The sequence below is a fragment of the Pelophylax lessonae genome, assembly GCF_965119305.1.
Source record: "Pelophylax lessonae genome assembly, chromosome: 1".
NCBI lineage: Eukaryota > Metazoa > Chordata > Amphibia > Anura > Ranidae > Pelophylax > Pelophylax lessonae.
The window spans coordinates 215855525-215880656 of NC_138768.1; the positions used below are offsets into that span (position 1 = coordinate 215855525).

General features: G+C 40.2%; 1 protein-coding gene across 4 annotated transcripts in view; it reads left to right on the top strand.

The window, feature by feature from the left end:
- Positions 1 to 19090, top strand: part of TAOK3 (TAO kinase 3) — a 591636-nt gene extending 572546 nt beyond the window's left edge. For all 4 annotated transcript variants that reach the window (XM_082255475.1, XM_082255477.1, XM_082255478.1 and 1 more), the window contains exons 20-21: positions 2085 to 2267; positions 16925 to 19090. In XM_082255475.1, the coding sequence (XP_082111601.1) occupies positions 2085 to 2267; positions 16925 to 17086 (345 nt within the window). In that variant the 3' untranslated portion in view covers positions 17087 to 19090. The remainder of the gene's footprint in view (positions 1 to 2084; positions 2268 to 16924) is intronic.
- Positions 19091 to 25132: the final 6042 nt, after the last annotated feature.

The window sequence follows — 25132 nt, forward strand, 5'->3', positions numbered from 1 at the left end:
CTTTTAACTACAGGTAAGCCTATAATAAGGCTTACCTGTAGGTACAATTAATATCTCCTAAACCGGCACGGTTTAGGAGATATTTGCACTGCATGCAGCCGCTCACGCGAGCGGCGCATGCGCTCTGAAGGTCCGGCAGACCTTCAGCTTTCCATGCCGGGAGCTTGCCGGAAAATGACTCCCGCGCGCATGCGCGGGAGTGACGTCATTGCGGCTCCGGCCAATCACAGCGCCGGAGCCGCCGCTCCCGCAAGAGACGCCGAGGGATCATGTCAGCTCCCACAGTGGTGTCCGGGGGTCCGTGTCGCGGCTTCATTCTAAGGTAAATACATAATGAGCTAGTATGCGATGCATACTAGCTCATTATGCCTTTGTCTTGCAGGTTTTTTTTTTTCATGTTTACAACCGCTTTAATTTTGGAAATGTACCATTGTTGCACTTTATTTAATGTAAGTTTATTTTTCTTTATTTTCTATAATAAACATTTATTTTGAACATAGTGTAGAGAAATTAACACCTGCCCACACTGCCAAAAATACCAATACCTGGTTTAATGATCATGGTATCGCTGTGCTTGATTGGTCAGCAAACTCGCTTGACCTAAACTCCATAGAGAATCTGTGGGGTATTATCAAAAGGAGGATGAGAGACACCAGACCCAACAATGCAGTCAAGCTGAAAGCCACTATCAAAGAAACTTGGGCTTCCATAACACCTCAGCAGTTCCACAGGCTGATCGCCTCCATGCCACGCCGCATTGATGCAGTAATGCATGCAAAAGTTACCCTGACCAAATATTGAGTGCATACTATACTGTACATTAAAACATACTTTTCAGTAAGCCAACATTTCTGTATTAAAAATCCTTTTTTTTTTTTTATTGTTCTTATGTAATAATCTACTTTTCTCAGATACTGAATTTTTGGTTTTCACTAGCTGTAAGCCATAATCCTCAAAATTAAAAAAAAAAAAATGCTTGAAATATATCACCCTGTGTGTAACACATCTATATAAAATGAGTTTCACTTTTTGAATTTAATTACTGAAATAAATCAACGTTTTGATATTCTAATTTCATGAGATGCACCTGTAAATTATACCCAAAGAAATGGGATTTTTTTTTTTTGAGACAAAACTTTCTTTTGGTGTTAAATAACCACAGTTCTTTTGAATTGTTTTACTATATAAAGCACAACAGACCACACACTTAGAATTGCCTATACTTACCTTGTATCTTTAATTTTTTTTTTCATATCATTCATCATCATTAAAGTAATTTATTGAAACAAAAGTCTTCAAACAAAAAGTAGGTGTGGTTGTGTTGCATTGAATCCCACCGTAAGCATTACGCTTAGTAGCAAAAACCCCCTCCGTTAAATCATTGATAGTCAGTGGCACTTTAAACTCCCCAACTTTAAAAAGCAAAAAAAAAAAAAAAACACATTCACTGGTGGTTAGTGACAGTTAAAAACCTCCCACCTTGAGTGAATAGATTTATTTTGCCTGCTGCTGTCTTTCTTTCTCTTCCTCTTCTTCCTTCAGTTCACTGCTGTAAGAGGTAAACACAGTCAGTGCTTTACACTTGTATTCACTGTGATTGGTTTAAAGTGCTCACAAGGCACAGAGTTGCCTGATCATTTTGCCTGTGATTTGCACTGCCTAATGACCGTGTCATCAAAGGCATTGGGAACGCACAAGGCCTCTATAGACCAGGACAATTATAAACATCCGGTTACAGTAACACGTACCCAGATCAGCCATTTACCAAAATGGCAGGTCAGAAGATAACCATATACCTATTTTTTCATATTTCAGTAATTATGGGCTATGGTGTTGATACAGTTTAGTGAGTAGGGTCGTCCTTGGCAGAAGGGGCTTTTGGAAGAGTGGATCCATTGTGTTACCAAACTGAAGGGTCCACATCAGTAGCTTTCTACTTTTTGTGGAAAACTCTTATAAATGTTTATGTTCTTTGCAGTTATTGTCATTGTATAATCTATTTTTCTCCCTTTGTCTTCAACTACTTTGCACCAACTTTGGACCTACAACGTGCTGTTTTGTGTGTACTCCTATTTGGGCCGCAGCTGCGCTTGGACGAGGCTCAGGAAGCAGAATGCCAGGCTCTTAGGCAACAGCTTCAACAGGAGATGGAGCTACTGAATGCCTACCAGAGCAAGATCAAGATGCAAACAGAGGCACAGCATGAGCGTGAACTGCAGAAGCTGGAGCAAAGGGTGTCTCTTCGAAGAGCTCACCTGGAACAGAAGGTACAGAACATTTCACTTCAAATTACTATATAATTTGTAGTGTTCCTCATGTGTAGATTTCATCTTGACATTACCACAGAGATGGGTAATATGTGTAAAAATAATCAATCTTAAAACTAAACAGACTTGGTTTACATGGCTGTCAGTAAGTTAATTGATGCTCATGTACACTTAAGATCTGCTGCTGCTAAAGTCTTCCTGTTTTACAGGATGCCACTTCTGCTTTTAGTGTTAAGGTATACAGTATCTCACAAAAAAGAGTACCCCCTCACATTTTTGTAAATTTTTTATTATATCTTTTCATGTGACAACACCGAAGAAATGACACTGCTACAATGTAAAGTAGTGAGGGAACAGCTTGTATAACAGTGTAAATTTGCTGTCCCCTCAAACTAACTCAACAGCCATTAATGTCTAAACCGCTGGCAACAAAAGTGAGTACACCCCTAAGTCAAAATGTCAAAATTGGGCCCAAAGTGTCAATATTTTGTGTGATCACCAATATTTTTCCAGCACTTCCTTAACCCTCTTGACCTCCATGACGACAACACAGGGCTAGTGGATGTTAGAGACCCTGTGCTCCTCCACCTTCCGTTTGAGGATGCCCCACAAATGCTCAATAGGGTTTAGGCTTGGAGACATGCTTGGCCAGTCCATCACCTTTACCCTCAGCTTCTTTAGCAAGGCAGTGGTCATCTTGGAGGTGTGTTTGGGGTCGTTATCATGTTGGCATACTACCCTGCGACCCAGTCTCCGAAGAGAGGGGATCATGCTCTGCTTCAGTATGTCACAGTACATGTTGGCATTCATGGTACCCTCAATAAACTATAGCTCCCCAGTACCTGCAGCCCATAGACCATGATACTCCCACCATCATGCTTGACTGTAGGCAAGACACAATTGTCTTTTTGTACTCCTCACCTGGTTGATGCCAGATACGCTTGACACCATCTATACCAAATAAGTTTATCTTGGTCTTATCAGACCACAGAACGTGGTTCCAGTAATCCATGTCCTTAGTCTGCTTGTCTTCAGCAAACTGTTTGTGGGCTTTCTTGTGCATCATCTTTAGAAGAGGCTTCCTTTTGGGACCACAGACTTGCAGACCAATGTGATGCAGTGTGCGTTGTATGGTCTGAGCACTGACAGGCTGACCTCCCCACCCCTTCAACCTCTGCAGCAATGCTGGCACCATTCATACGTCTATTTCACAAAGACTTCCTCTAGATATAACACTGAGCACGTGCACTCAACTTCTTTGGTCAACCATGGTAAGGCCTGTTCTTAATGGAACCAGTCCTGTTAAACCGCTGTATAGTCTTGGCCCCTCCGTACTGCAGCTCAGTTTCGGGGTCTTGGCAATCTTCTTATAGCCTAGGCCATACTTATTGCTTATGATTCTTTTTTTCAGATCCTCAGAGAGTTCTTTGCCATGACGTGCCACGTTGAATATCCAGTGACCAGTATGAGAGAGTGAGAGTGATAACACCAAATTTAGCACACCTGCTCCCCATTCACACCTGAAGCCTTGTAACTTTAACAAGTCACATGACATCAGAGAGGGAAATTGGCTAATTAGGCCCAGTTTGGACATTTTTAATTAGGGGTGTACTCACTTTTGTTGCCAGCGGTTTAGACATTAATGGCTGTGTGTGTTGTTATTTTGAGGGGACAGCAAATTTATACTGTTATACAAGCTGTACACGTACTACTTTACATTGTAGCAAAGTGTCATTTCTTCAGTGGTGTCATATGAAAAGGTATAATAAAATATTTACAAAAATGTGAGGGGTGTACTCACTTTTGTGAGATACTGTATACGATTTGCATAGGAACATGTCCTGTTCAGATGCTTTTGTACTGCAAATCAACCAAGATTGATCACCGCAGAATTTCTGTTCTTGAGTTTTAGTGAACCATAGACTGAGGGGGGCCTCTTGGGCATCAGTGCAGTTTGTTTATATATATGTATGCATGTATATATACAGTGTGTACGGAAAGTATTCAGACCCCCTTAAATTTTTCACTCTTTGTTATATTGCAGCCATTTGCTAAAATCATTTAAGTTCATTCTTCTTCCTCATGAATGTACACATAGCACCCCATACTGACAGAAAAACACAGAATTGTTGACATTGTTGCAGATTTATTAAAAAAGTAAAACTGAAATATCACATGGTCCTAAGTATTCAGACCCTTTGCTCAGTATTTAGTAGAAGCCCCCTTTTGATCTAATACAGCCAGGAGTCTTTTTGGGAAAGATGCAACAAGTCTTTCACACCTGGATTTGGGGATCCTCTGCCATTCCTCCTTGCAGATCCTCTCCAGTTCTGTCAGGTTGGATGGTAAACGTTGGTGGACAGTCATTTTTAGGTCTCTCCAGAGATGCTCAATTGGGTTTAAGTCAGGGCTCTGGCTGGGCCATTCAAGAACAGTCACGGAGTTGTTGTGAAGCCACTCCTTCGTTATTTTAGCTCTGTGCTTAGGGTCATTGTCTTGTTGGAAGGTAAACCTTCGGCCCAGTCTGAGGTCCAGAGCACTCTGGAGAAGGTTTTTGTCCAGGATATCCCTGTACTTGGCCGCATTCATCTTTCCCTCGATTGCAACCAGTCGTCCTGTCCCTGCAGCTGAAAAACACCCCCACAGCATGATGCTGCCACCACCATGCTTCACTGTTGGGACTGTATTGGACAGGTGATGAGCAGTGCCTGGTTTTCTCCACACATACCGCTTAGAATTAAGGCCAAAAAGTTCTATTTTGGTCTCATCAGACCAGAGAATCTTATTTCTCACCATCTTGGAGTCCTTCAGGTGTTTTTTAGCAAACTCCATGCGGGCTTTCATGTGTCTTACACTGAGGAGAGGCTTCCGTCGGGCCACTCTGCCATAAAGCCCCGACTGGTGGAGGGCTGCAGTGATGGTTGACTTTCTACAACTTTCTCCCATCTCCTGACTGCATCTCTGGAGCTCAGCCACAGTGATCTTTGGGTTCTTCTTTACCTCTCTTACCAAGGCTCTTCTCCCCCGATAGCTCAGTTTGGCCGGACGGCCAGCTCTAGGAAGGGTTCTGGTCGTCCCAAACGTCTTCCATTTGAGGATTATGGAGGCCACTGTGCTCTTAGGAACCTTAAGTGCAGCAGAAATCTTTTTGTAACCTTGGCCAGATCTGTGCCTTGCCACAATTCTGTCTCTGAGCTCTTCAGGCAGTTCCTTTGACCTCATGATTCTCATTTGCTCTGACATGCATTGTGATCTGGAAGGTCTTATATAGACAGGTGTGTGGCTTTCCTAATCAAGTCCTATCAGTATTATCAAACACAGCTGGACTCAAATGAAGGTGTAGAACCATCTCAAGGATTAACAGAAGAAATGGAAAGCACCTGAGTTAAATATATGAGTGTCACAGCAAAGGGTCTGAATACTTAGGACCATGTGATATTTCAGTTTTTCTTTTTTAATAAATCTGCAACAATGTCAACAATTCTGTGTTTTTCCGTCAGCATGGGGTGCTATGTGTACATTCATGAGGAAGAAGAATGAACTTAAATGATTTTAGCAAATGGCTGCAATATAACAAAGAGTGAAAAATTTAAGGGGGTCTGAATACTTTCCGTACCCACTGTGTGTATATATATATATATATATATGATGGTTACTGTATAAGCAATCATTTAAACGCTATAAATGATATCCATTGTGTACTGTTGTGATAGATGTTTCCTCTCTTATCAAGATCAGTGTGATCAGATGCTTTCAATATTTAAAAATGGCGCAGTTTACATCCAGGGAAACCAGAAGTGATGAAAATGCTTGTCACTTCCAGCTTCCTGTACCACAGAGCTCATCTGGGACCTTCCGGTCCTTGACAAGCTCTATGGTAAGCCGACTTCATTCCAGGCTCGCCAGTGGGATGGTAGAGGCCGAAAAGCCACCAGGGTTGGGGGGGAGGGGGATCTGCCTGTAAAAGCCATCCAATGACTAATTAGCTGCTTGGATGGCTTTTACATAAAAGCCGATTGCCACCTGAAAATTAAACCGTACCAGCTGTAGGCATCATCCTGATATAACCACTTGAAGTCAAATGATGTACATGTACGTGATTTGGCAGCAAGTGGTTAACAAACATATTTTCTTACAAATAAAGAAATTATAAAGACACAAAAAAACAAGTTAAAATAGTATACGTCTTTGAAAGTTGATATCTTTACCCTGTATTATAGTCAATATAATTTATTTAAAAACTTGAGTATACTTATTAAAGCCCAACTAACTCCCAAGGTGATCATTAAAAGATATAAGTAAATACACCCTAAAATATAAATCAAAATATTAGAAAACTTTTACAAAACGTATTGTGTATAAATAATAAGGATGTAATAATCTTATAGCAGAGGTGCTGGTGCTCTCTAAAAATAGCGGCAGTTCCTTTAATGGCTCTGTAGGTGAAATGATTATTCTTATAAAGAAGAGGACATTTGTAGAATATCAAATAAGAAACCTACTAGGGCATCCACTTCTTTTATGTAAATATCATGATTACATGTTATCCAGGTTGCCTTCCACAAATGCTTAATGAATACTTCATATATTTTTTTTTAACCACTTCCATACCGAGTCATAGTAATATGACGTCGGCATAGTGGTTGTACGGATCCGGGCGGCCGTCATATGACGTCTGCCCGCTCTAGCTGCTACTGCGCGCGCCCGGGGGCGCGCAGCGATCAGGGATGAGGCTCATCCCTCAGACATAGCCCATCCCTGATCAAGGTAAACAGCCAATAGAAATTGGCTGTTTACCATGTGATCGGCTGTGTCAATCACAGCCGATCACATGAGCGGCTCCAGCACGAGCCGCTCGTTCTCTCTGCAATGCGCGCCCCAGAGCAGCGATCGGGGACGAGGCTCGTCCCTCGGACAGAGTCGATCCCCGATCTAGGTAAAGAGCCAATGAAATTGGCTCTTTAACACGTGACCGACTGTGTCCAATCACAGCCGGTCACAAATGTCAACAGAGAACACGGTAACTAGCTGTCACCGTGTTCTCCTCCTCACACACTGATCCTGTGTGAGGAAGAGAGTGTGGTAACAGCTAGTTACCGATTACAGTGCACGCTAAACACACTGATTGCCCCCCCCCCTCCCCCCCCCCCAATAAAGAGCACCTGTCACTAGCCCATCAAAGTACCCGAGTACCTGTCACCAGCCCATCAGGTACTCTGATGACAGGTACTCGGGTACTCTGATGACAGGTACGCGGGTACTCTGATGACAGGTACGCGGGTACTCTGATGACAGGTACGCGGGTACTCTGATGACGGGTACTCGAATACTCTGATGACGGGTACTCGGGTACTCTGATGACAGGTACTCGGGTACTCTGATGACGGATACTCGGGTACTCTGATGACGGATACTCGGGTACTCTGATGACGGATACTCGGGTACTCTGATGACGGATACTCGGGTACTTTGAGTACCTGTCAACGGAGTACCCGTCATCAGAGTACCTGAGTACCTGTCACCTACCCATCAGAGTACCTGAGTACCTGTCACCTACCCATCAGAGTACCTGAGTACCTGTCACCTACCCATCAGAGTACCCGAGTACCTTCCACCTGCTCATCAGAGTACCTGACGCCTGAAGTACCCGAGTACTTGCCGCCTGCTCATCAGTACCCATCACTACTCATCAGTGCCTATCACGTATCAGTACTGATCATCAGTACCCATCAGTACAGTATCACCTATCAGTATCAGTACTACTCATCAGTACCTATCACCTGCCTGTCACCTGCCCATCAGAGTACCCGAGTACCTGTCACCTGCCTATCGGAGTACCCGAGTACCTGCCACCTGCCTATCAGTACCAAGAGTACCTGTCACCTGCCTGTCACCTGCCCAACAAAGTACCCGACTACCTGTCACCCTTCATACAGCCACCATGTCCAAGTCCAAAAAGGTTTATATACATCCTCCGTTTAAGCCTAAATACCGGTGTTATGGCAGCAGATAGTTGCCATAACCCTGGTATTTTTTTAAACGGTGGACGGTTGGCTTTCCGATAAGGGTGGTCCCAGCGGCAGATTCGCCGTGGGATCACCCTTCCGGGATGGCGGAAGAGGTGCCCCCCTCCCGCCGCGTCCGGTCCTTTTCCCCGCTTACCGGACCCGCCGGCAGCGGGGAAAAAGATCCGGTCCTGGATCCTCACAGACAGGATGTCGAGTGAGGGCAAGCTTGCCCTCACTTGACTCTATGGTCTTGGAGGACCGGAGCTACGGAAAATGTTGTTGCCTAGCAACCGGTTTAAAGGTCCTTTTTTTTTTTCTTCATTTTATATAATTTTTTTTTTTTTTTTTTTTCTATCTTTTAGTGTACTTGTGAGATCTGAGGACTTTTTGACCCCAGATCTCACAAAAAAGAGGTCCTGTCGTGCCTTTTTCTATTACAAGTAATGTTTACATTTCTTGTAATAGAAATAAAAATGATCCATTTTTTTTTTTTTTTTTTAACGGTGTAAAAATAAAAAATAATAAATAAAATAAATAGTAAAAAAAAAAAATTAAAGCGCCCTGTCCCCGGTAGCTCGCGCGCAGAAGCGACGCATACGGAAACCCCGCCCACATATGTAAACGGTGTTCAAACCACACTTGTGAGGTATCGCCGCGATCGTTAGAGCAAGGGGAATAATTTGAGCCCTAGACCTCCTCTGTAACTCAAAGATGGCAACCTGTAGAAATTTTTAAATTGTCGCCTATGGGGATTTTTAAGTACCAAAGTTTGTCGCCATTCTGTGAGCGTGCGCAATTTTGAAACATGACATGTTGGGTATCTATTTACTCGGCGTAACATTATCTTTCACATTATGGAAAAAAATTGGGCTAACTTTACTGGTTTCTTATTTTTTAATTAAAAAAAGTGAATTTTTTCCAAAAAAATTGCGTTTGGAAGACCGCTGCGCAAATACGGTGTGATAAAAAATATTGCAATAATCTCCATTTTAATCTCTAGGGTCTCTGCTAAAAAAAATATATAATGTTTGGGGGTTCTAAGCAGTTTTCTAGCAAAACAACTGATTTTAGCTTGTAAACACCAAATGTCAAAAATAGGCCTAGGCAAGTGGCTAGGATGCATGATGATGCTCCTTGGATGTTGGGCCCCTCTATATGGCTAGGCTGTGAAAAAGTCTCACACGTGGTATTGCCATACTCAGGAGGAGTGGCAGAATGTATTTTGGGGTGTCATTTTTGCTGTGTACATGCTATGTGTTAGGAATATCCTATAAATTGACAAATTTGTGTAAAAAAAAAAAGTTTTTTTATTTTTTTCCCACATTTTCCAAAAACTTGTGGGAAAAAATGACATGTTCAAAGGACCCATAATGCCTCATAGAATATACGTTGGAGTGTTTGCTTTCCAAAATGTAATTTTGTGGACTTTTCCATTGTATTGTATTTTTTAGTAAGAAAGTTTTATGTGTATTTATGCTCCTAAAATGCCTTATGGTGCTACTTGGACGTGGAGTCTCTTTTTGTGGCCAGGCTGTGTAAAAGTTTCACACATGTGGTATCACCATACTCAGAAGGAGTAGCAGAATGAATTTTGGGGTGTCATTGTTGCTGTGTACATGCTATGTGTTAGAAATAGCTTATAAATTGACAAAGTTTTGGGAAAAAAAAGAAAAAAACATTTTTTTCTTAATTTTCCCAAGAATTGTGGGAAAAAATTATAACTTCAAAAAACTCACCATGCCTCTTACTAAATACCTTGGACTGTCTACTTTACAAAAAGGGGTCATTTGGGGGGTATTTGTACTGTCCTGACATTTCAGGGCCTCAAGAAAGGAGATAGGCCATCAGTACATCTGGTGTGATCAATTTTCAGTAATTGGTACCATAGCTTCTAGACTCAATAACTTTCACACAGACTAAATAATATACACTAATTTGGGTTAATTTTACCAGAGATATGTAGCAGTATAAATTTTGGCCCAAATGTATGAAGAAAAATTAATTTTTTGCAAAATTGTATAATAGAAACTAAAAAAAGTGTTTTTTTTTTTTTTTTCAAAATTTTTGCTCTTTTTTTGCTTATATCACGAAGAAAAAAAAACCCAGTTGTGATCAAATACCACCAAAAGAAAGCTCTATTTGTGTGAAAAAAATGATAAAAACTTTGTTTGGTTACAGTGTAGCATGACTGTGCAATTGTCATTCAAAGTGTGAGAGTGCTGAAAGCTGAAAATTGGTCTGGGAAGGAAGGGGGTCTAACTGCTCTGTATGGAAGTGGTTAAAAAAGGTCAGATTTCAGTTAAAAAAAAATATATTTTTAGACATTTGTCAAAACATAGAAATAACCCGCCGCACAGGGCGGAACAGACAGTAGTGATAAAGAAAGGTTACCTCTGAGACCAGAAGCAAACCGTATCCGCAGAAATCTTCAGGTACATGAAACTTAACAGTGCCTAGATATAGCCTATCACATCCAGATACAAATGGCTTATACAGCTAGAAAGGCACCCAGAGACTTAGGCCTCATGCACACAGGGCGTTAGAAAAAAACGAGCTGCAAAGCCTCTACCAACGCCAGGAAAAAGCAGCTGTAAATACACGCTTTTAGTTGCATTCTCAATTGGCGTTAATGCACTTTAACCCGCATTAGCTTTAAGCAGCATTTCTTTGCCTCTATTTAAAATCAAGGGTTGCCTATCAGAGCCATCTGTGATCCAACTTTCAGCCCATTGATTTGAATAGAAGTTGCATCCAAGTCGGATTATGATGATCCGACTTGTGATGCAACTTGTGCTCTGAGGATCATGAAGAGGAACCCCAACGTCAAAATTTAAAAAAACAGCATGGGGTCCCCCCCCCCCCAAGTTCCATACCAGGCCCTTTGAGTCTGGTATAGATCTTGAAAGGGAATCCCACGCCAAAATGAAAACAAAAACAGCGTGGGGTCCCCCCTAAGACCATACCAGACCCCCCTACCCCAAAGCACCTTAACAAGAGCCTCTTCCCGACAATCCTGGGCGGTAGTAGTTGTGGGGGTCTGCGGGCAGGGGGCTTATCAAGGTCTGGAAGCCCCCTTTAACAAGGTGGCCCCCAAATCCCCTCCACCCCCCCCCGCTATGTGAATGAGTAGGGGTACATTGTACCCCTACTCATTCACCCCAAAAAAGGCAGTGTAGTGTAAATAATGACAAGATACGGTTTTGAGAAGTCCTTCATTAAAAATCTCCCTCCGATCTTTTCCCTCTGGTGTTCTTCCTCCGGTCTTCTGTGCCTCCAGTCTTCTCCGCTGCTGCTGTCTTCTTCATCGCCAACCCAGTCCTCCTCTGACTCCGTCTCCCATAATGCCAGCTCCACTCTTTGCTGCTTTTTATATAGCCATGGGGCTATATGGGGTTAACCGTGACGTCACCCAGAGAAGCGGGGGTCTCTGGGTGACGTTACCGGGTGGCTACGCCCTATGGCTATATAAGCAACCGCAAGGAGCAAGGCTGGCATAATCACAGGAGACCGCTTTGGAGTAGGACCGGGTCGGCAGCGGAGAAGACCAGAGGCACAGAAGATCGGAGGAAGATTTTTAATGAAGGACTTCTCAAAACCATCTCTTGCCATTATTTACACTACACTAAAAAACAAATAAATATTGCGCTTGTGTAACTCAAGCAGTTTAAACAGAGCTGCGCCACAATTGTGAGATATTGGCCCAATAAATGATAATTTTAAAAAATGGTGTTGCGCTAAATGATAACCAATTGAAAAAAAGTCCATAGACAAAACAAAAATGTGACAATCTGAAATAAGGCTGGACATTTCAGCTTCATAATATCCAGTGATTCCATATCTCAATCCAAAGCTCCCTCCAACGTGTGTGTTCACTGCCACCAAATAGGGATGTGCTCTTACCAGAAAGCCAGGATCCTCTATTGCAAAAGGTCATACAGACTATAATGAATCCTCCAACACTGATTTCAGATAGGAGACTGGGGAGCTGTTCAAATCGTTTTGTCCTCAGGCCATCCACTTGGTGGTAGCGCACCCAGTAAATTAATACAAAAACGCTGATAATGTAAAACCCTCTCATGGGTAGCATTTAATAAAAAGTATTGCACTTACATAATTCCAGATAAAAGGCAGCAAATAAATGCAGATATCATGGTGATGGTGGCCATAAAAAACATCCAAAAGTGCGATAGTCAGAATGTTGCTCAGCCTGGTTTAGTCGCCAAAGGACTTCTTCCGGGGTACCCAGACTGCCACATTTTGATTTTGTCTATGGACTTTTTTGCAATCGGTTATCATGTAGCGCAAAACCTTTTTTCTTTTTTTTACACTACACTGAATTTTTTGTCATGGATGTGGGGACAATGTACCCCATATCCATTCACAAAGGGGGGGCTGGGATCTGGGGGCAAAGTGCTTTGGGGTGGGGGGGTGCAGAGCCCCCCTGCCCCAAAGCACCCAACCCTTATGTTGAGGGTGTGTGGTCTGGTATGGTCCATGGGGGAGGGCTCGCTCGTCCCCCTCCCCTTTCCTGACCTGCCGCGCTGCATGCTTGGATAAAGGTCTGGTATAGATTTTGGGGGATCCCATGCCGTCTTTTTTTTTTTTTTTTATTTTAAAGGAGAAGTTCACCTTTCATAACCTGTTACACCCATATTTGGGGTGTAACATGCAACATAGTGCACCAACTTCCACACCTCCCCCGATCACCGCTGTGCAGGTAGTGGGGGGGTTCTTCTCCACAGGCTAGCTGTCAAAATGTAAAAAAAAAAACCATGGCCATGCGGGGCTCCGCCCACCCGGCCGCATCACTTATTTACCAAAATCGACAATGTTCGGCAGCCTTTGCAGTTGTCAGCTTGTAGTTTTCAATGAACTACCACAGAGCTGTGGTAGTTTATTCATTCTTCCTGTCAGCATATATCGGCTTCCTCGTACGAGGAAGCAGATACCCTGACAGGTCTGCAGGAGACCTGCATGGCATCAAAGATCTGCTAATTGCTGGTGTAATGCTTTACAGGCTCCTGCAACAAAAAATAATAAATGCACATTTTTTTTTTTACCAAAAAAATGTGCATTTATTATTTTTTATGAAAGGGTAAACTTATCCTTTAAGAACCTGTAGAGCACATGAACTCTATCCAATGGGACCGTATGGTGTCAAACTTTCGCGTAGCGTTTCTAAGATAGTAGGTGTGTTTTTCAAAAGAGATAGAGCTGTTAAGATCCGTTATCTATTCATACACAGTGCGCGGTCGAGGGGAGGTCTATTTGCAGGCAGTTATTCTGATAGCTATGAATAATGCTTAGGAATGCTTTAAAAATGGTAAGCACTAATTTTTGGTCAATTAGGGATGAATCAGAATATCCAAACAGACAATTAATGGGGTCAACCGCAAGGTTGGTGCCCAGAAGAACATTAAGGATCCTTACTACCTCTGCCCAATTCCTTTGCAACCTGGTACATTGCCACAGGACATGCATAAGGGATTCTGGGGATTGCTCACACCTTGCACAACCTGGATCTTCTTGCACCCTTATATTGTATACAAATTTGGGGGTTCTGTAGACCCTATGCAAAATAAATATCTGCCTGCGAGAAAGGGCTAGGGAAACTATCTGGAGTGACTATAAAACATGTCACCAGAGATGGAGCCCACATCCCTTTCCAATCGAGCCTTACATAACATGGGTAATTTCAAGAGCAAGCTATTCAGCAATGGAACCCTTACTGGATGAGGCCCGTACCAAGGTGACAATAATGGACATAAGGGAGAAGGAGACTGTAACTAAGTTGGATTGGGCCTGGATAGCATGGCTGAACTGCAGATATTGATAAAACCATTTAGGATTGAGGGCAGATTCTTCCTTCAGTTGTGCATAAGGCTTTAAAGTGCCATTTTCATTCAACTTTGCCAACTTGTGTATAGCCTCCCCATCCCATCGTCTGGAAGCCCTGAAGCTTAGCAATTTCAGAAAACAATGGGTTATCCTAAATAAGGGGAATTTTTAGTGAAGGAGCAAATTCTAAGCAATTTTTTTGCCATATTTCAAATTTTACACATTAGAAATGCAGTGGGTAGGGTAGCCTGCAGTGCATTACAAACAGGCATTTGTAGAGTAGAAAGGGGATGTCGGCCTTGGTTTATATATGAAAGGAGGGGGCTAGAGGGTGTCTCCAGGTCCCACCCAATCAAATGCTGTAATTGGACAGCAATAAAATAGATCCGTGGATTAATCATTCTGCATCCTTAGGGTAATGGAGCAGTTCCAATTTATTCCTCTGTGATTATTTTCCTCCAGATCAAATCCTGAAATATGGCTGTGACCTTTATGAATATTCTCAGGGGTATTCCCACAGGGGAGTTATGGAGAAAGTAGAGAAGTTGCAGCATCCAGATCATTTTAAGTAGGTTTACTCGCCCCACAACAGAGATAGAGTTTTCACCATGCCTTGCATTGAGTTTGAAATTTAGAAAGTAAAGGCAAAATATTATCTGACATGCAATCTGGTGAGGAGTTGGACAAAACAATGCCCAGGTATTTTGATGAGGCAACCCCTTTTAAAATATTCTAGGGATGGTGGCAAAGGAGCAGGCAGTGGGTCTACAGGAAGCAGCATAGATTTCAGCCAGTTAATGGTAAGTCCTGAGAATTTTCCAAAGGTGCCGATTTGATGCTGGTAATGAGGCTTGAGTGTTTAAGAGGAATAAAAGTACATCATCTGCGTATAAGGTAACCTTGTCCCTAAGGAACCTCTAACAAAACCAGTGACATCCAGAGAATGACGAAGCAGACAAGCTACTGGCTCTTGATAATACACTTATGTCACATGTAGACTTACACAGGAACTACCGATACCTAATATGCATAGCTTAGATGTCACCTGAAATAGTAGTGCATTGAGCAGATGGCCAACGTAGAGGCAAATTACGCAAGAGTCCACTCGCTCTCATTGCCAGATCAAATAGGAGAAGAGAGACTGATGTGTGACCAGTTTCATTGGTGACCCAACTTCTGCCCAGGCCACAATGCTGTACTACATCCCAAAATACTGGACCAGGCAGTGCTGTATTTTGGCCTAGGCCAACAAGGCCCAGGCCTAGGGCGGCACTTTGCAGGGGGGCAGCAAAAAATCCACCCCCCTCCCCTCCACCTGAGACTCTATTGGCCACTGGTTGCTAGAGCCACCTCTCTCACCCCCCTCTCTCTCTCAATCACCCCCCTCTCTCTCACTTTTTCTCCCCCTCTCTCTCCCTCCTATCTCTCTCTCTCTTTCTCTATCATCCTCCCCCTCTCTCACCCCCTCTCTCATACCCCCTCTCTCTTTGATCCCCCCCCCTCTCTCTCTCATCCCGCCCTCTCTCTCTCACCCCCCTCTCTTTCATCCCCCCTCTCTCTCTCCCTCCCTCACCCACTGCCCTCTCTCTCCCTCCCTCATCAACCCCTCTCTCTCTCCCTCCCTAACCCACCCCCCCCCCCTCTCTCTCTCTCTCTCTCTCTCTCTCTCTCACCCACCCCCTTAGGAGTTCATTTTGGGACTTGTAGTCCTTCAATTTTGGAGGGAGTCACATCCGTTAAAAAAGGAGTGGGGAAAATTTACATGGGGGGGGGGGTGGGCGCCCAATTTTAGGCTTGCCTAGGGCAGCACAAAACCCAAATACATCACTGGGACCAGGTGTTAGAGAATGCACCCAAAGTGGCAGGAAACACCAAACATGGCTCCAGCCCCCCTTTTTTTCTACCAATCAGAATTTCCCACTATTTCTCCCAACCCCTCCCACCTGGGAACAACCGCCACAGCAAAGTGAAATCACCCATAGGGGAAGAAATAAAGTGCAACAAAGGGGCCAGTATTCAGGAAGTGCACCCAAAAACACATATCACAAGGACAAACAGTCCTAATATATTTGATTGGAACAATAATAGAACATTTCCTAACAAGGTGCCTTTGGCAGTCTTTTCCAGGTGGGAGGGGTTGGGAGTTGTGGTAATGGCCTCACAAGGTTCTCATAAGACCCTGAGGTCTCATCTGCCATGAAAAAAATAAATGGGTATTAAGTGGCTAGCTGTTAGTTTTTTACTTTCTAACCCCACCACCATCACTCTATCCAAAACTGAAAGCAAAAAAAACTTTTGGCTAACCTTCACATATTTTATCTGAAATTGGCTGTGATAGCCGTCTAAAGGTAATGTAAATTACCTTTTAAAACAATGAAGATAATTCGCAAAAAAGCCTTTGCTCTCCTCTCCTCTCCTTTCTTGAGTAAATACAGTAGTAACTCAGAAGCAACAACAACCCCTTTCATCTAGTATATCAAAACAAACCTCACTTCATAAAAAGCTCAGCTCTAGAAAAACTAAAGTCACTTGACAAATGCACGCACTGTAGGACTTCATATCAGTTGTGGAGAATTTGTTTGTCATGCTATACTGGTATGAACGACATATTACATGTGCCTATGTTACCGTTTTTGTGGATGAGACGTCATTAATAAAAAAATTATTGTTCAATGTTCACATTGTTCGTACATGACCGCATTTCAACATATATGAACTTGTTAGGACCCAATAGCAAGTATACTGTATTTTATTTATGCAACAATACATCTTTGTTGCCTTTTTACTAAAGCTGTTCATTGCTGGTTTCAGATTGAAGAGGAGCTGGCTGCCCTTCAGAAGGAGCGCAGTGAGAGGATCAAGCATTTGTTTGAACGCCAGGAAAGAGAAATTGAAACCTTCGATATGGAAAGTTTACGGATGGGCTTTGGAAATCTGGTGACGTTAGAATATCCCAAGGAGGACTATAGATGAGAGAGGCCAGTTTTTGCCATTTAAATAAAAGAACAATAATAATATTAACAGTGACAGCAAGGAGAACCTGCAAAACGTACATTCCCCATTTTAACGGGCGTGCTCTCTCTCTCTTCTCTCTCTCCCTCCCTTTATCTCTCTCTTTCACTCTATCTCTCTGTCTCTATCTATCTCTGACGTCCGTCGGACACTAGTGCCTGTAATTCTTTTTACTCACCAGGGTGCCTCTGGGCAAATCTGAGCACGGAGCAAGCTCCCTGGCATACCTCTCAAGTGTCCCTGATTGTCACTCAAAATTTCAATCCATCAGAACATTGGTGCTTGTTATACAAACCGAAGATTCAAACAGCGGGAAGGAGTCTTGAAGTTACAGTTGTGTTTTGTGTCGAAACTCTTCCTTTATTCATAACCCCTTTTGTGGAAAGAGATAACTTGATTATTCAAAGTTTTGTCCATGATGTTCCTTGGGGAAGATGTTGAGAGGTATGTGGTTTTATCAGTGTGAGGATTGAGAGGTATGTATCTTCTATGCCTCTGTCAGAGGGCTTACGAGGGCTCGTGTCATTTGGCCAGTCTTTGGCAGAAGGTGAGCAGTGTGTGTCCCTGGTGTCTCTTGAGTACTTTGAGGGGTGAAAGCTACATGTTTATGATTCTCTGCTGAGACTAAAAATGTGTGTCCTGCAGTTTGGTAAGAAGTCAGCTCCACAGTTTCAGATGGTTTCATAACCCATGATGCACAAGTTGTCAGTGTGATTAACCCCTTCAGCCCTGAGCCAGTTTAGTGGCAGTATATAAGTAAAATCGGATGATTATTTTTACCTTGTTAAAGACTGTGGTCATTTTGGCACTTTCAGAAGTTTGGTTACGATGAGCTTACCACCTCTCTTGTACTTGGTTGGTATCCAGTAAAGACTAACCTTCCAATCTTCTAAAGTGCCTCACACTAAAAACTAAAACTCAGGGATGAAGAGATTAATTTCTTGATGTTCAGTAACACATTTGAGAGACTAGAGAGAAATGAGGAGATACACATAAAATTCAGACCAACAAACAATGTGAATAACTGTTGGTTGCTACAAACATTTTATTCTGTTTAAAGTACAAGCAAAAAAAAAATATATATACAATTTAATACATAAAAGAGAGAGAGAAGCATAAAACTGCAGCCTTAAGGTTACTGCTGCTGCGTTAAACATTGTTGTTTTTTTGGTATTTGTTCGTCAGGAATAAAAAAAAAAAAAAAAGAAGAGATTTTATTAAACTATTGAGGTTTGATACATTTTACAAAAACCAATCATGTTGTATATATATATAGACATATTGTTGGGAGGGGGAGAAGCAGAATTTGGGGGGTTGTTTGGGCAGATGGGGAGGGTAGAATGTCTTGTGATAATATATATATTTTGTTTCATTTTTCTTTTTTCTTTTTTTTTCTTTTTTTCTTTTTTTTTCTTTTTTTTTCTTTTTTTCTTTTTGATGACTTATGCTGGCCGGAGCAGAAATTGACTTTGAATTTTCATTGCACTTTTGGCTCCTAATCAATGGTACTTTTTACTCCAGTCCTGGTTTTCTTATATGTATATACCATATGTATTCTTAACTGACATAAGGCAGCTGGGAAATTAAGACCAAAATACACTATTTATCAATGACTTTGGCAAGGTAAGGTGCCAGAGAATAATTTTTGCTAAATCTTTGCAATATATTGCTAATGAATGCCAGGATGTAAAAAAATGAAAACCCTCAAAGGTTAAGTAAATTTAAAAAGTGTATATGGTAGTACATGTGATTGGTGAATTCTACCTGCCCTCTGCTCCAATCCATGTGACAGTGTGTCCACGCCGTATGCAGCCAGTTAATTGTTTTCGCTGCCTGAACCCAAGTAAATACATTTTTATAATATAGGAGTGGACACAGTTTCTAAAACATGATTTAAAAGGAGTACTTGAGTAGAAAATGAAGATTTTTCTTCCTTGGTATTAATAAACCTTTATTTAAAAAACAGATTGTGAATACATATGCCTCAGTCGATAAATACTGTATATCCCTGGTTCCTGGTACAATTCTAGTTCCCGCATTCATTAGTCCTGGAACCTGAGCATGGAAGAAAGTACTGTATTTGCTTCACAAGAAGTTTTTTGTTCAGCACTAATTGTAGCTAATTATCCTTTAAGCCCATCAGGTTGAAAGGTGGAATTTCAGGGTTTTTTTTCTTTCTGTCTGTCTTCTTTTTTTTATTTTTATTTTTTCTTCTTTTTCTTTTTTTTAATTTTCTCTTTTTTCCCATAATTTTATGTTTTGGGTGGAGGGCATAAAAATTTAATAGATAATGGCTGTGATGTACTGAGTCAGTGTTTCCTCAAAGAACATTTCAGTGTGTTCATAAAAAATATTGCATAAATATGAACAAAATAAGAAAACCACTTTTAGAGAGAGAGTATTTTTGAAGCTGAAAATTCTGTATAAAAATTGATGTTAGACAAGTAATGTATCGTATTTGTTCAAGAATATTATAAGAAAAATCAAACTTTGCGGACTATTTTTTGGCACAAAATAATAAGTTAAAGATACTTATTTTATTTTTAAGAGAATTGAATTAAAAAATAATATATAGAGTCTCAATTAATAAATGCATTTAATACGTTTCCCCTTTTCCGTCTGTAAACTGCTTTTACAAATGCTGTTCAAGTGGCATTTGCAGGGCAAGTGACTTAAATCAAACTTGTCCTGCTTGGATTTTAATATTTACTGTCCTCCTTTTTAAATATCTTATGCTCTGGCTTAGTACATCTTGGTCCTAATTTATAAGTGTGAAAAAGGTCCTCTAGAGTAAAGCATTTTTATTAAATTTAATGCAGTTAGTTATTCATATAATGGTCTATGTTCTTCCTGGATACATGTAGCTGTATTTTCACACACAATGCTACCACATTGCACTTTTCATGTTGAGAGTGTACAAATTTAAATTTCAAAATATTTGATTTTTATTTTGTGTTGATTTCCTGGAAAATGCATTCAGTTCATAAAATATTTCTTTTACAAGAATATTTTATATGGAAACTTGTCAGTTATATTGATAATTATTGGACACCAAAGCCAGTATCTGAAAACAAAAAGAAAAAATCTTTTCATCATTTCAGTGCATACTTCTTGTATTGAGGAGAAACCTGAATTTAGGGTAAAGCATATACAATATTTTGAAATATTTTAGTTTTTTGGGAATTGGCACAATTACACGCAAATAAAACTGAAAATTGATAAGAATGTATTTATTATTTGTTCGATTTGAAATACTCGCTTGAAAGATGGTGAAAGTTCTGAACCAACCAGGAAAAAAAATTAAATATCATTTTTTGTTTGAATCTAAAAAATGTAAGATAAGTATTTGTACAGATCTCCTGGAAGCTGGAATGGGAATATGTAAAACCAGGACTGGGTATAATCTGTGTTAAGGGTGCTTTACACTTTGTCAAGTGATTAACGTCATGCACCTGCAAAGCACGTCCACCACTCTTGTCTACACTGTGCTCATTTGGGTCCCACTCTCTCTGGTACAAAAATAACCTTTGTGGCTGCAGGCCTTTCACGCAATTGCAAGGTTCTCACAGCTGTTCATTGCTTTACATGACCACTAGCACTGGAATTTTTTCACTGTTATTGGGGAGTATAACTAATGGAAAAGTAGCCCTTTCTCTTTTTTATAGCAAGGAAAAGGTGAAATATTTCTATAGAACTGTCCTAAAAGTAAAGGTGCTAACATTGTGTTATATGGGATGCATTTTTGTGATCTATTATGGAAGTGAAACCAAGCAGCATTTTGATGCCATTGGATTCATTATTGTGCCCTAATCTCTTTAGGTTACTACAGAATCTCAGTGGCAGAAAGAACTTTGTGTTACCTGCAGTGTTTTGCACTGAAAAGTACATTTAAAAGATCCAGGAATTTTTCTCTGGCAGTAAAGTGTTTCAGCTCATGGAATCTTATTGGCATTGTGCTGTTTACAAAAATTTCTTTCCATACATAGCATTGTTTGATGAATGTGTGTATTAACAGCTATCAAAAGCTATCGCCTTGAGAATGTATCTCATCCATATATCCACCTAGGACATTTGGATATTTGTATTTTGTCTGCTTATTATCTTACAAGAAATGCAGAATACTCTTTTAACACCTCTGAATTGAGCATTGGATAAATTGAATGCCCAATAATTATCAGGCTGCAGAGTTGCATGATATCCAGTGTGTTTTTTTTTTTTTTTTTTTTTTTTTAGGTCCTCGCTATTTGCTGGTATATGTGTGTTCAAAGAGAAAATCTGTTCACCAGGAGCAGATGTTATATCACTGCCAATATCTATCTCCAGTACTGCCCATCTCAATAAAAAGCGAAGCATCCATTATGCTTGCATTAGGTCCATTCTTGCATTTTTAGTTTGAAGAATTTGTACTGCTGTTCTTTGCTATGAAATTGTTTTGTACATACATTTTTAAAAGTATTGGTGGGATATAAATGGCAGATCCCTCAATTGTTTTTTTTTTTCTTTTGTATATTCTGTACATGTTCCCTAGTTGCACACCTCTGGAGCAGTGCAGAAAGCAGTGTTCAGGGGTGTGATGGTGCTTATCAGATGGTCTGCAGCCTCAAAAAAAATACTTTGGAAGCAAAAATATTTAAATTTTTATGCTGCTGATTAAGCCTATTGTGCAGGTTTCTCCAGCACCACATAAAGTTTTATTTGCTATATATATATATATATATATATATATATATATATATATATATATATATATGTGTGTGTGTGTGTGTTTTTTTTATTTTATTTTTATTGGAACAGGAAAGCTTACGAAATGGATAGAGAGTGGACTCTGAATAAGCACAGGCCATTCAAATCGATGCTCTGCTCCACTGGTTTTGCTGCTGTAACAGTTGTTAAGCAGAGGATGTGTACACACAGCATCCCAGTGCCCACTGTCCCACTAGCACAAAATCCACTTAGGGACCGTGGCCAAAAATCATGTATTTTCTGTATAGAATGAACTGAAGGAGAGATTTTACATATTTTCGTATTGTATTTTAACAGTTTTTTCTCAAATCCGTATACTAACTTTCATCTCTCTCCCTGTTTTCTTTTGTTATTTATATAATTTATTTTTGAAAGTTAATTTAATTTTTTTTCTAAATGGGAGGTGGGGATCTTTTCCAGTATTTAAAGACAAATAAACACAATCAGTCCAGTCTTTTTAATATTTTTTTTTCCTCTGCCCTTTCCCCTTCCCCTTTTTTTTTTTTTTTTTTGTCTTTTAAATATTAACATTATCCGCGTTTTCAAGCTGTGTATTTTCTTACAATAAAAAGAAAACGTTTAAAAAATCGATTAAAGAAAACAAAGGCTTTTAATTCTTTTTTGCATGCACTTTAAAAAGAAAATGCGTTTCAGGTCCTTGGTGGTGGGGTGGGGGGTGGGGGGAGCAGGTGTGACTCACTGTCGGAGATATTTTAGTATATTTGTAAATAAAAAAATGTTCATCACCCTCCTGTCTCATCATTTGTAAATTAGGAGTGTTTACCAAAATTTGACAATTTTATGTCCGAGACCAACCATGATATTCAGGGGTGAATTGTTGACCTAAAATTTATTGAAAGTGTATCGTAAGAAAAATTTTAACTTTTTTTAATTTTGAATGAATCATTTTGTGCTACTGTTCACTTACAAGGTAAGTGCTGTAAAAGGGTTTTATATTTCATGTCTTCCTCAGAATACTATGTCATTAGTAGTCTACTAGAAGACTCCAAAATTAAAAGAATAATGAAACAACGTAAAGAATTGCGAACAGTAATATTATATCTGTCTGATCTCTCAAGGTAAATATTGAATAATGTAACTAATAATGATAAATGATCTACTTAGTTTGTACTCAAAGTGCTAGTGCTGCAACAAACTTCTCATCAAGGTGTACTAATAAACACAAATATAAATAATATTCTTTTAGGTCTTATCACAATCCAACATAAAAATACCTCTACTGGGTATGTAGCCAAAAACACCAAATCAATACAGTGATAAAGTGAAAAAAATAATCCAATTTAGTGACTTGATTTTCATAGTGTCCATTAAAGAACAAAATCAGTGTGTCCGGTGCTATCCGTTGTGCAAATGTCATAAAATTCCTCAGTAATTTGATCACTCTCCCTTGCACCTCAATCCACAGTGTGTGTGTGCTAGTAGCTCAGACTACATGGTCTAAAAGCATTTAGGGTGTAAGCAATTCCTCTCCATGGGTGGCTATATTATATCCTTTCTTCCAATCAGCAATGCAATGGTTATGGATCTGTCCACACTTTCTCCCACTAGCCACTTTCTTCCCCTCCAGTGGGTGATCGGTTATACAAGAAAGCAAATCCTCATTGTGTAGTATTCAAATTAAAATGTATTCTATAAAAACTTAGCAACTCACATTTAAAATGGATTACAGCCACATCAGAAACCATGAACTTCAGGGATTTGCTGAAAACCGGAATTGAGGTACCAAACTCCTTCCCTGACTAGTTGCGTTGGGAGTTGGGTACGTCGGTTCTGGTTTTAATTTGAATACTACACAATGAGGATTTGCTTTCTTGTATAACCATATCACCCACTGGAGGAGAGTGGATAGTGAGAGTTTGTGTGGATCAACCCATAAGCCATCGCATTGCTGATTGGAAGAACGTATATCACAACGGATATCACTGGACACAGATTTTGTTGTTTGAAAACTCAGTAGATAATTTATTATTATTCATGTTATTCAATATCTACCTTAAGATCAGACACATGTAATATGACTGTTTGCAATTCTTTATGTAGTTTTATTATTCTTTTAATTTTGAAGCAGATCACCACTTAAAATTTGTAAACAAATTAATTTTAGATGCGGGGACACATTAAGTTGTGAACAGCTGCTTCCTATTTCTTATATTAAGTGGTAGTGCATAGGATTCTATATCTACATATTCTACTGGAAGACTTAATGAAAAACGGGGAGGAGGGAGTGTTAATTATTTTGGATCTATTTAGATTTTAGTGTTTTAGCATACAAGTTTTTGTTTTTTTTGTCACATCAAAGAGAGGCTCTGTCATAAATGAACAGTCCTACAACCATTACTGTGCATTGTCTTAAAATAGTTTTAAGCACCAGAAAGTGAAGAGGATAGACAGATTGCCACTGAGGGAATCCTTACCATAGAGTCTTTGTGTAATTGTAAATTACTGCATACTTTGGTTACAAGACTGGATAAGACTGTCTCCATTTACAGTAAGCTTTTACATAAATCTTACATCCAGATGCAACCCAACACCAATAAGGACTGATATTTTTTTTTCATGTTCTGAGAAACTGTTTGGAGTCATAGCCCAACACATGTAAGATTATGAAAAATGGGCAAAGAGAATTACACCAACTGGCTTAGTAAGTAAATGCAAGATGCAAAGCAAGTGAGTGAAAAGGGCAGCAAAGGTGGCTTGTATATCTAAATGAAAAACAAAGCTGCATTTTTTCACATCACCCTTCTCTTATCTTCCTTAAGATATAGGGGCATGGTAATGTAGTCCTCAGAGCTAAAATCAATGCAACTGATAAGAAGTCAGTTTAATTTGGCCCCTACACAATATATGTGTTGGTAAATCTAAAGTTACAGAGCTTTTACAGTCAGTTTTTAACACGTGTGGCCAGATTTACATATACAAACCAGTTCCGATTCACTTTGCTAAAGATTAGTACAAAGCACTTTTTTGCCATTGGTGCAACACTTGTCACTTTACTCTTTGCACTTTGTTATTGAAAAACCTTGTAAGTGTTTGTGTACTAAAGTGTAGCAAACTGTGCTTGGGAAAATCTAATATGAGACCTAGCTCAGTTTTTCTACTTGAACAAGTAAAGGTAACAACTTTGATAGTCACTCTGGAAATGTTAATGCCTTCATGTGCCTTAGTCTAGTATCTTTCCTGTAGAGCCCAAACCGTGAGCTATGGGCGCAGTACCGTATCGAGATGTCATTCGACAAATTGGTT